Source organism: Phoca vitulina, unplaced genomic scaffold (assembly GCF_004348235.1).
Source record: "Phoca vitulina isolate PV1807 unplaced genomic scaffold, GSC_HSeal_1.0 scaffold59, whole genome shotgun sequence".
NCBI classification, from domain to species: domain Eukaryota; kingdom Metazoa; phylum Chordata; class Mammalia; order Carnivora; family Phocidae; genus Phoca; species Phoca vitulina.
In genome coordinates this window covers 9,443,983-9,456,789 of record NW_022589762.1, presented here as the reverse complement: position 1 = coordinate 9,456,789, position 12,807 = coordinate 9,443,983, and the positions used below count along the sequence as shown (strand labels likewise).

At 35.1% G+C, this 12,807-nt stretch overlaps 1 protein-coding gene across 1 annotated transcript in view; it reads left to right on the top strand.

The window, feature by feature from the left end:
- Positions 1 to 692: 692 nt before the first annotated feature.
- LOC116623540 (ovostatin homolog 2-like) overlaps positions 693 to 12,807 on the top strand; it is a 49,236-nt gene continuing 37,121 nt past the window's right edge. The window contains 8 exon segments of the mRNA XM_032390760.1: positions 693 to 757; positions 1,074 to 1,257; positions 1,769 to 1,973; positions 3,579 to 3,631; positions 4,077 to 4,097; positions 5,872 to 6,040; positions 6,514 to 6,598; positions 10,664 to 10,781. Coding sequence (XP_032246651.1) covers positions 693 to 757; positions 1,074 to 1,257; positions 1,769 to 1,973; positions 3,579 to 3,631; positions 4,077 to 4,097; positions 5,872 to 6,040; positions 6,514 to 6,598; positions 10,664 to 10,781 — 900 coding nt within the window.

The following is a 12,807-nucleotide window of genomic DNA, read 5'->3' as shown; positions in this document are numbered from 1 at the left end:
TGACCACATTTCAACATTTTAAATGTTGTATTCTGTATTAGGAATTTATAAAAAAAATAACAACAGTCTCAATTATCTGTAAGATGAGCCTATATTGAGCTATCTATTTGCATCTGTGTTTTGACAACATCAGATATACTACTTTTCTCAGCAGCCTGAAAAATTTACCTTTTGGCAATTGGGATGATAACAGCTCTTCCGAGAGGGATTTTTCTTCCAAGTGCAAATTCCTGTCTATTACTGCTTTTGATACTGCGATCAGCCCTAGGAGGGAAATGCTAAATTAAACTAATAAACTCCCACGTGTCACAAAACTGCTTTCTTTGTTTTCTCTTTCTTCCGGCCCAACCTGTGCTGCTGATTCCAAAAACAGAGAGCAGCATTCAGTGAACTTGAGAAGGAAGTTGTATACAAAATGACAAGCACCACCACCACCACCCCTCCCCCACACCCCACCCCCCCAAGTAATGGGAGAGGCCATCTAAATGTGATTGGCGGGTCCTCTGTGACTTGTTCCAAAAAGTAGCTGATCCTTCATTGTGGGTTACTATAAAAGCAAAGAGGTACAGAGCGAGGCACAGTAGAAGGAAGAAAAGAAAGTGGATAGTTGGGGCAGCTAACATATACTAAGAAAGAAAGAGAGAGATTGAGTATTTACCTTTAAGTCTTTATTGTTCAGACACCAGGATAAAATGGTGCCCATCATTTTTCTGAGCACCTTTTGGCTTCATTTTGCTGTTTCTGTGGCCTCAGAACCGTAAGGAAATGTTATACCCTTTATTCTTACTATAGTACTAGCCAAGTGACCTTATTAAATGCGTTCTGTGTTAAAATTTGATTGTATTTCACCATTTCAACTTCTGAGACTGAGTGCTGGTTTGCCTTATGAATTTTAAACAAGTGTATGAAGGGAATGGACATATTTTTCTTAAGATAACTCTCTGCATACTCAAGATTATTTTAATACAATGAAAAATGTTTTAGAAATATTTCAATAAGCTAAAATTGTTTCTTATGCATGTTCTGCATTTCTGCTACACTTGTTTAAAGTGTTGATCACTTTCTTTGCATAGAAAGTATATCCTATGGGTCTCCTCCGTGATGCAGAGTCATTCTGCCGAAAAGGCTTGTCTCCACCTTTCAAACCTTAATGAATCCATATCCTTGAGTGTCGTCTTAGAATATGATGGATACAATACCACGATTTTTGATCAGTCTGTGGAAGAGGATAACTTCTATGCTTGTGCAGATTTCCAGGTGAGGCACTGGATTTGCCCTTTCAGTGCTTCTGTTGGGGTGATGAAATTATTACATAAAAATCATTTTAAGAGAGATAACAAATCTTGATTTGGGATGAATTGTGGAAACTAGGGAGTAGAACTAGAGAATTCCTGAGAGGAACCCATGCCACAAAACTTGTGAAATACTGCCATTTTTCTTTCACAGGGAGTTATAATAAAATGCAATCACTGCTTTTTAAACAGAACCATTTAACAATATGAGGAAAGAGAATCCAGGTAAAGAGAAGCAAGACTGGGACTCAGGACAAGGAAAAAAGAAAATAGAAGGCTAGCAGACATAAAAATAAGTTTATTAGAAACTGTCCTCACGCTCAATAAAGGAATTGTAAAAAGTGGTCTCCACACCTCCTGTTAAGAAATAATGTGCTCTCTGGAGGCTCTTAGCTTAAGAAACCAAATTAAGACATTGTTTACCAGCTTAATGTCTAAAAACTGTTTTCCCATTCTCTGCTCTTTAACATAAACAGGTTTCTCAGAAGTCCTCTGAGCAGTTGGCTTTTGTGACATTGTTGGCTAAAGGAGAGACGCTTAAAATCTTCGAGAGGAGATCTGTAGCACTCACTTCAGAGGAGACCGTAACTTTTATGCAGACAGATAAACCCATCTACAAACCTGGCGAGAATAGTAAGTCAATGTGCATGTTTCCTTTGTATCACTGGCCTCAGGAACACAGTCTTCAAATTTAAAGCAATCCAAACACGTGAATGTCAGTCTTAAGTTTAAAACGTTATGGGATCGTGGATTTCTACTGGTTGTCCAGATCAGTTAGGAAACAGTGCCTTCCAACTCCATTAATTGAATGCTTGGCTTCTTACACAATTGTGTAAGACTGTTGAATCACAGACCTGTACCTCTGAAACAAATAATACATTATATGTTAAAAAAAAAAAAAAAAAGAAGATAGTAGGAAGGGAGAAATGAAGGGGGCAAAATCGGTGGGGGAGACGAACCATGAAAGACTATGGACTCCGAGAAATGGACTGAGGGTTATAGAGGGGAGGGGGGTGGGAGGATGGGTTAGCCTGGTGATGGGTATTAAAGAGGGCACTTACCGGATGGAGCACTGGGTATTATATGCAAACAATGAATCATGGAACACTACATCAAAAACTAATGATGTAATGTATGGTGATTAACATAACATAATAAAAAAAATTGAATGCTTGGCTTCTTAAACTCGTGCATGCCACTTTCACGTTTTAAAAATTCTAGTGACAGATTTCCATAATATAATGACTATGAGCAAACCATTATTTGGTTTCACTTGTTGCCCCATAATTTACCAAATGGGCAAGCTAATTAAACCTCTGTTTAGACTCATTTTTTTTTCCTCTGTAGAATAGAGATACTAAAAATTACTCACTTGCAGAAATATTGTGAGAGTAAAATAAGATAGTCAATGTAAAATAGTACCTAGCACCCAGTAAAGACTTTGCAAATGATATTATTATTATTATTATTATTCATACCAGTAGAAATAATCACAAATCTGATAACCTAAGCAGAGCAGAGTCCTTCTAATTTTCTTTATTATTGTGTTAAATAAAAGGTAGCGGAAAGAACACCAAACTAGGATTCTGAAGGATGTGGTCATTGTTTTGGCTCTGTTGATAAATTATTGGGTTTTGCCGAGTAAATTCAGCTCTTTGAGATTTTCAGTTTTCTCATTTATAAATTTAGGGGGTTGGATGACAGCATCTATATATTTTCTTCTAATGTTATATATTTGTATGATTTACTTAAAAGAATTAAAACAGAATTCATATAGTGAGATGTTTTGCTGCGTTATATTCTCTCGACTTGTTAAAAGCTGTGATGACAGCTATGTATACAAAGGTAGTTAAAATGGTCTTTCTGGAATTCTACTAAAATTAATTTAATGTTTGCTAACATTAATATATTTTTCCAGGAAAATTGTAGGAGGAGTATAACTCCTACTATACATATTTCACACTTGTCTTTCTATGATTAATTCCGGCACCAATTTTTAAGGTATCCCTGTGGGCATTTAGGGTAGAAGTTTCTGGTGGTGGCAGCAGCTACTGTCAGCTTTGGTAATAACAGAGCAATCGGCAACAGAGGAATTACAAATGTGTAATAAGAGATCTTTCCAAATAGAACCCAACTTTCAAAGGGTCAAGTGAGAGCTAGGGGCGAAGGGAGTATAGCATTCTGTAATAGCAAGACAATTAATTTCTATATCTATTTACAAGCAACCATAACCTGGGAGAGGAATAACGAGAAAAAATATTGTCCCCTCTTCCTCTTCTCTTTTAGTACAAATTCGCATTGTGACACTGGATACCAAGTTCAGACCTGTTGAGGATTTGGTGAGTTCAATACTTTCTAATGGTACAATTAAATCAAAGCAAATTAAACAAATCCATTGCTGTATAAAGTGTCATCAAGGAAGCTTTCTATAAGTACAGAAATCAGTTCTGACATGGAATACTATACAGGCATAGTTTCAAAGCTGACCCCCAAATTGAAAACTTCCCTTTATAGTGAGTTAATTATACTTCTTTAGGTCTTCTCATCATATAAGGGGGAATAATGGGTTGCATGGAACCAGCTTTCGACTTCCCTGATGAGGTTCAGGAGCTCCTTCGTGTTTGGGGTTTTCTTGGCATGCTTAGCTATAAAAATTTTGTCTTCTGGGAGAGTTAAGACTGTTTCAACACTAAGTCAGATAATCTTAATAATGCAATATCTGGCAAAAAAAAAAAAAAAAGCACTATTACAATATTAACCTGCAGGTTCTTTTTTTCTTTTCAGTATCCATTGATCACACTTCAGGTAAGCGATCCGCTTTATCACAATTTCTCAAGATTAACTATTTTCTGAAAGCACTCATTTTTTAAATATTCAGATAAATAATGATGCGTGTCTAGTTTTCATTACATGTGTTAGAAATTAAGATAACTGAAATAAAGGGAAGAAAAACCTTTATCTACATACACAGTGTAAGGCATCAGATGAAGATGTAAATAAAGGGCTGCCACGTTTAGTGTAGGTCCTGTGTGGCAAGTGCAGTAATGAGTTTTCATGGAAAATAAAAGATTGGGCTCCTTCTAAGTGAGTTTTATATTTAAAATTGCTTAGTTTGGGCTACTGGCCCTTCTCAATCTTAATTTAACCACATCTTGTAAGGAAATAGAAAACATAAACACCTAAAGATTTGAAATAAATTAGGTGATATCATTACAAAATGGACACTTCGCTTTCAAATCTCTATTGCAGTAGTGTGGCTTTCAAACTCATTTCAAATCTTATGTCTGTCAGTAAATCGTTCGTATCAATCAACTCTAACATATGCATTTTAATTTCTACATGCAATATGTACCATTATTATTAACTCAGTCTAAATGTTAATACACTGAGATCTTCATTAATGAACATGTACGTAAATGCCTAGTTCAAATAGGCTTCTTTATAATTTGAATTTTTTTTGACTTTGTTATATGGATGGCAAATAGCTCATCCTTCTAGTAGGATAAATATCAAGTTGGCCATTTTCGTGTTTTCTACGTCATTAGTAATCCGTAAATAGTATTATCTTCACATCCTAATTCAGCTAGTGTCGTATTTCATTGAAAGCAACAGAGAGCTTAACTAACATTGGCTTCAATGAGTAAAAGGTTTATTGTTTTCACGAACTGCCATGCCTAAGTGTAAGTGCTCGCGGATGGGGACGGGAACAGCATAGCATTACCAAGGATCCAGGCTTCTTCTACTTAACCTCCCTGCCATCCTCTGTGCATTGTTTTATTCTCAATGCCAGCTACATCTGATTCTTTTAGAAATAATTTCCCAGTGACTTCTACTTATTTTCAGTTGGCCAACACTTAGTCACATGGGCAATCCTTACTGAAAGGAAGCCTGGAAAATTAATTTAGTCTTCTAGACTTTATCATAGAAGAAAGGAAAAAAAATTAAAACTAAGTGAGTAGTAAATAATATTTTTGTTTCTTTGTAAAAATCTTTTTATCAGGAGTTCTTTAATCAGAACTTATGTGAGCCTGGCTCACATAAGCTGCAATATACTAAAAGCAAGTAAAGGAGAAAGGGTGGCATTATCAATCCATTCTTATTATAGAACTTCCACTGAACAGCTTTTGCATGCAGTGTGAAAACTCATGACCAATTTGCTTACCAAATAAAACACCAGGGACAATCTTTATAAGTATCTGTTAGGATGAATACCTCCATATGCTTCTACTGGTGTGGGTCCACTCTACTTTGGAAAGCACTACTCTGGAGCAGACACATTGAGTTTTAAATTTTTTTAACTATGCAGCTCTGGTTCAGAAAGACAAAAATCCAAAGCATTTATTACAGGTTATTGTTCTTATTTTAGGGGGTGTTTACCAGAGATATACTATATTAATTGAATATTAATATTAATTGAATTTGAGTACCTGAGAAAGTTATGTTATTTTTACAGTGTGAGGTATTAGTTCAATAAAATGGTAATTTTCTTTACTTACGTTAAGTACAGAAAATACCCAAAATAAAGAAGGAAAGACTAATACTCTTTTGACCTCTGATTTTACTTCTTCTTTATTTCTAGGATCCTCAAAACAATAGAATTTTTCAATGGCAAAATGTGACCTCTTTTCAAAATATAACCCAACTCTCATTCCAACTGATTTCAGAACCAATGTTTGGAGATTACTCTGTTTTTGTGAGAATAAAATCAGGAAAGACATTGACACACCAATTTACTGTTGATAGATACGGTAATTAAATACTACTTATGGTTGTTCTGTATAAATGCAGGGCTCAAAGGACTCAAAAAAAATTTTTTTTATGTTAGATTTAGGCAAAAGTCGATGAGGCTTGATTTAGTTTTCTGCCATTTTCCTTTCTTGGGGTTTTCTGCTTTATCATCTCTCTTTTCTTGTTCTTCACTCCTTGTCCCATAGCCTGATTCTAACCCCTAACTCTTCTACCTAGGAAATATCTCATCTTCTAGAATCCAGACAATCTTCTACATGATGTAAAAGACTATAATAAAAAAATGTGAAGTTCTGAGAGTAGAAAAGAGAAAGACACTATCACTTACACAGAATTTGGGGCAATTGAAACATGGTGTATATAGATGCATACATAGGACAATGTTGTGCACAGAGGCATACTTAGTTACAAGATTGCGATAAGTTTTTCTCACCAGTGATTGTAGGGACTGAAGTCTATTTCTTTGTATTTCCAGTGTTGCCCAGGTTTGAAGTTAAGGTCAGTGCACCACAAACAGTAACTATTTCGGATGATGAATTCCAAGTGAATGTATGTGCTAAGTAAGTATTCAGGAGATTTGACTCCACAGGTCAATACAAAGCTCAGAAAGAATGAGAAATAAAATTAGCCATGTAACTTCAATTACTTATATTCTTATGTTAAGATTATTAGAGGAGTAATGAATTCTCATTGTAAAATATTGGGAAAAGATAAAGAAAAATATAAGAAATTACATGTAATTAATTCTACCAATTGCCATTTACGTTGTGATTTATTTTCTTCTAATCTTTTGTGAATATTTTGCACAACTGCAATCATACTTTTTTACCCACTGTAATTAAGAAAACATGCCTTCATATTCAGCCACTCTTTCATGAATTCCAACTCCTTGCTACATGAGTATATCTCTATATGGCCATACCAAATTAACTTTTCTTTTATTATATAATATATAGGCTATTTGATTTTGTTTTCCTAGTAAGAAATACTCTTATAGTATATGTCCTTGTGTATAAGAAGTAGCTTCTGAATTAAAAATTAATTACTTAAGAAAGATGTCCAGTATTGGAATTATCAAGACAAAATGTATAATGCTCTTTCAGGTTTTGTTTTTTTGGGTTTTTTTTTTTTTTAAGATTTTATTTATTTTATTTGACAGAGAGACAGATAGCAGATAGTGAGAGCAGGAACACAAGCCGGGGGGCGCGGGGGAGAGAGAAGCAGGCTTCCCGCCGAGCAGGGAGCCCCATGCGGGGCTCAATCCTAGGACCCTAGGATCATGACGAGCGGAAGGCAGACGCTTAACCAACTGAGCCACCCAGGCGCCCGCTCTTTCAGCTTTCGATTGCCATATTACTCACTGAATACATTGTGTCAGCATAAATTCCAACAGCTGATACAGAAGTGCCTGCCTCATTGAATCATTACCATCATTGGTGTATTCATTAAAAAAAAAAAAAAAAGAAGAAAAGAAACTCTTGAAAATGTCATAGTGGGAAAAAAGATATTTTATCAATTTAATTAAGATTAATTTGACTCCTCTTAATGTGAAAAAAATTCATATGACTTGAGAAATTTTCATTTTTTTGAGAAATTATTTCTAACGTCTTTTTTTTTTAGATTTTATTTATTTATTTGACAGAGAGAAAGAGAGCACAAGTAGGCAGAGAGGCAGGCAGAGGGAGAGGGAGAAGCAGGCTCCCTGCTGAGCACAGAGCCCGATGTGGGGCTCCATCCCAGGACTCTGGGGTCATGACCTGAGCTGAAGGCAGCCGCTTAACCGACTGAGCCACCCAGGCGCCCCTCTAATGTCTTTTATATTTTTAAAGGTGTGACGCCTTTTCTCAAATTTCTAATAATAATTAATATAGTTAATATTTACTGAATGCCAGTTACTGCCTTGAGCATTGCATTCATTATATTCTTACCACAATGCTATGAGACAAGAGCTATTATCATCTCTAGTTTAGAAAGAAGGGTAACAAGACACAGAGAATTGAAATAATTCATCAACATTAATAGAGCTTTTGGATGGCAGACCTAGCATTGGATTTAGACCAATGTTATTTGGCTTCAGAGGTACTCTCCTAACCAAGACCTCTGTTGTAATTTACATAAACAATTAAAAATTTATGGGGCGCCTGGGTGGCTCAGTTGGTTGAGCGACTGCCTTCGGCTCAGGTCATGATCCTGGAGTCCCGGGATCGAGTCCCGCATCGGACTCCCTGCTGAGCAGGGAGTCTGCTTCTCCCTCTGATCCTTCCCCCTCTCATGCTCTCCCTCTCTGTCTCATTCTCTCTCTCAAATAAATAAATAAAAATCTTAAAAAAAAAAAAAAAAAATTTAATATTTAACGTATTTGTTTAAACTGTTTATTTAATTGATGACATGGAAATTACTTCCTTTTGAGCATTTTCAAAGTATTTAAAATATTTTTTTTAGCATTTTCAAAGTATTTTTGAGAATATTCAAGGCATTTTAAAGACATATTGGGTAAAAGCTGACACTTTGTACAATGTCCTTTGGACTCTAGGGAAATCATAACAATATTTTTTTGTTTCAGGGAAGAGTAGCTGACATGTGCCAGAATCTTATGAATGTAATATATGAGAGATAGAGATTATGTGTGTTAAAAATAAGGGGATAATCAATATAAGCTTCAAAAACTCCAGGATCCTAAACTAGTTTTACTGGTAAAACCCTACCCGGAGCCAGAATTGTCAATGGGATTAACACCTATAATTCATCTGCCCAGTGTTATGCTAAAAAAGTACAACACACATATCAGGAGAGCCAAAATATTTATCAAGTATCGCCTTTGTAAGAGACGTGCTAAGCTAAATGTTGATACGGAATTGGGATTTCTTGACACTTCTTTAACATTACATTCCACTTAGATTTGCCATTAAGTAGTATGTCAGTATCAGCAATAATGATATCCTGCAACAGGACCAGGTGGTTGAGACAGAAGCTCTGCTGGCTACAAGGTTATTTCTGGGCAGGCTGCAGGAACAGAGGAATGAAATCAATATGTCCAGGAGTGAACAGGAGTGAATGAGTTGCCTACTTCAGGTTGTATGTGCTGTGTCTGTGCATTGTTTCTTTAGTACTCCCCAGACTTAACTTGGGACAGCTAGAGAAAATAACAGCAAATCAGATTATTTTAGCCAACAACCTCCAAGATGAATTAAGCTTTCAGAAGGGAAGAAAACTTACCTACAGGCAAGGGCATTTTAATAAAATGCATTGGTATCCACCAAAAGCTTTTCAAATCACACATCTATTCAGAATTTTTTATTCTTTCTGATCTGTATGAAAATTTGAGCTACGTATTTCATGGGCATGTGTTAACCCATAGATAATACTACAATAAGAGTTTTGTTTTGTAAGCAAAAGACAGTAAGAACTAACAAGATATGTGCAAGTATAACATTTGTGGCCTGATCTTAGTCTTGCCTCTATTTTCATGTAATTGATATTTAGAGCTCACAGACGATTTTAGTGATTTGGGTTGAGTCTCAGAAGCATTGAGAATTTTTAAATAGAGAAAAACCAGTTAGTGGAATGTGAAGAGCATGGACTATGGGAAGTGAGGAAGATCTAAGTTTGAATTTTAATTCCATATCTTACAGTGTGGAGAAGTGAGTTGTTTGATCTCAATTATACTAATCTGTACAATGAGATAATGCACCTACATCTCAGAATCACTTAAAAAAATAAATGAGATAATCTACATAAACATCGGGTGTATACTGGTGTCCAACAATTAGGGAAAAAATGTTATAATTGATAAATGTAATTATATTCAGTTTTACTATTTACTAATTTCACATTCGTTAACTGTTTTTCTAAATCTTAGTAGAAACAATCCTCAAGTAACAAAAAAACCCAAATCAACTGTATTTGCCTTTCTGAAACTTTAAAAAAACTGTGTTGTAGTTTTTTGTGTGTTTTAGGAGAAAATGAGATATTTATTTAACCCCACCCCTAAGACATTGTACCTTTCATCAAAGTTTATCTAGTTTATGCCAATCTCCATACCTTCTACATTTATTGGATGCACAATGAGAATTGTTTAAAGTATCGATCTAGAAGTTTTCTAAGATCCTGAATAATCCACGTGTTACTTATATGCATATATATTTTCCGCTAAAGAAAAAAAGTGCTGCAATTTTTATAATTTTTCTATTAGACTAAAATATAATTGTAAAAACTCAATTTAATCATTAAATTCTATTTACTGAGATTTTAGATTCTACATTACGTTGAATTTGATCTTTTTTTTTTTCGTTCTTTCTTTCTCTTTTTTAAAGTAAGCTCTGGGCCCAACATGGGGTTTAAACTCAGGACCCTGAGAACAGGAGTCACATGCTCTACCAACTGAGCCAGCCGGGTGCCCCCTGAGTTTGATTTTTTGAAAAGCAGTTGAATCCTCATAACAGATCATGTGCCTAACTTAACCCAAATTCTGTGGGGACGATAGAACCAGTAGATGAGGATTCCCAATTGAATTTCGTCATTAGAGTAGTCATAGATTACAGATTTCATATATAATTTCTGAAGAAGCCCATAGAATATTCCCATGGTATTGTTCATCTATAATTATGTACGCTTTCTCCTGCCAGGTACACGTATGGCCAGCCTGTGCAAGGGAAAGCCCAAATCCGGGTGTGCAGAGAATTTTTTTCCTCTGGGAATTGTGAGAACAACAACCATGAAATATGTGAACAATTTATTGCACAGGTACAGATCATCATCTTTACTCAAAAAAAAAAAAAAGTTCTTGTTCATTTCATTCTGTAGAGAAGGAAAAATTCTCCCTCTACCCTTCATGGTCTTCCACTGGACTAAGAATTAAATTTACATGAAGCAGGTTAACGGGAGAAAAAAAACAGAGTTTTATTAGGTGCACATGGAGGCCCCATAATGAAACTGAGATCTAACAAAATGACCAAGGCAGGTAGTTTTTATACTTTTTAAACAAAGAGACAATAAATTTGTGAGGAATTGACAGGATAAAGAAAACAGATGTTTAGGAGCTTTAATTAGTAGGGAATCCTAATTGGAATTTGGGCTGAGGTAGTAGATAGGAAAAAAGGAACAAGGTTTATTTCCACAGCTTTCTCGGCTTTCAAATCCCTCTCTGTAGTGGTAAGGATGTCTATCTACTTTTTAGTGCAGCGAGAGTGCCTTTCATATGGGAGATTTGTTTCCTGCTTTCATGGGGACCAAGGAGGGTCTTAGTGTCCTCGCACTGGCTGTTTCTTAAGTAACATTTATATAACATAATCAGTATGCCAAAGTGGCATGTTTGGGGAGGCCTGCGCTCGGCCTCTACAATTCCATTTATAAAAGGGACTTAACAACACTGTTTTCATTTTGTGGATAATGGAGGTTTCAGCTAGATAAGGTGAAGAAGGAAGAGCAAATACAACATCTACCAATAGTCTCTTATTCTCCAGGCCATGTAAATTGTCACCCACCTATGGATTCATAGATTTGTTAAATTTGAAAAATCTTACTCGTTTTCTTGTTTTCTATACTGTCTACTGACCTCTCGGATCTTTCTGTGTGGAATCATTAGTCATCTGTTAAATAAATGAATCCCTGATTGTACACACCATGCAACCTAGAATTGTCCTTCTGAAAAAAGTTCACTTGCAAACACCTGCAATTCAGAGTATCAACTTGTATTACTTTAGATTTGAGGTTCATTTTTGAAGCCACCATTTCCTTTCCCCACCTGCAGCATCTTCACCTAAGTAAACAATTCTGCCCATTTCTTTGAGGAGCAACTTTGGACTTTGAACATGAAATTTGTATACACTTCAGTTTATAATTTAAGTCTGATTGTCCTGAAGTTACTCACCAAATTGATGAACATCCTTTAGGAAAATATCAATATTTGGTCAAGACAAGCAGAAATCTTTTAGATAGGAATTGCAGGCGAGGAAAGGCAGGGTGGAATTTTTCCACATCAGCAGTGCATTTTTCCATGGTGTGATTATAACATACATTAGTTAACCATTTTACCAAGTGATAGGTGTTCCCTTAGCTAATGCCTTTTTCCCCCATTGTGAACATAAAGCAATAAATAATCTGCTAAAACTATCCTTATATATGAGTGGTTTTACTTATTTGATATAGATTCCTTGGAGTGGGTTCCATGAGTCAAAGTAGATAGATGATAGATAGATAGAATTATATATACATCCAATTTTAATTTTTAAAAATTTTAGCATATTATTGTCCAAAATGTTTTTAAGCATTCAGATTCCTGTCAGCAACATGTGAGAACAGTATTTTTCCCAAATTACTGTCAGCAGTATACATATAGCAGTTTTTAAAATGTTGCCATTTTGATAGAAATTCATTTTGTTTTAATTTGCATTACTCATGAGTTTGAACATATTTTCATATTTTTGTTTGAATCAGTTTGAATTTGTTCTTTTAAGAACTCTTAATTATCCGTTTTTCCTGTTCATGTGAAATTGAAATTTTCTTGTATTATGAATATTACCCTCCATCCTCTAAGCAAATTTTTTCAAGTCTGTTATTTAAATACTGACTTTGATTGTGTTATTTTTGAGATATCAAAGTTCCTAATGTTTATAAGTTCTCAGCCTCAGAAAAAGGTCTCACTTACCACCGTGTTGTACATACAGCTATTTAAACATTTTAAGATTTTAAACATTTTTCTAATCAACATAAAATAGTTTTTGATTATAGTCTAAAATAAGACATTTTGTTTTCTTCCAAATGGATATTC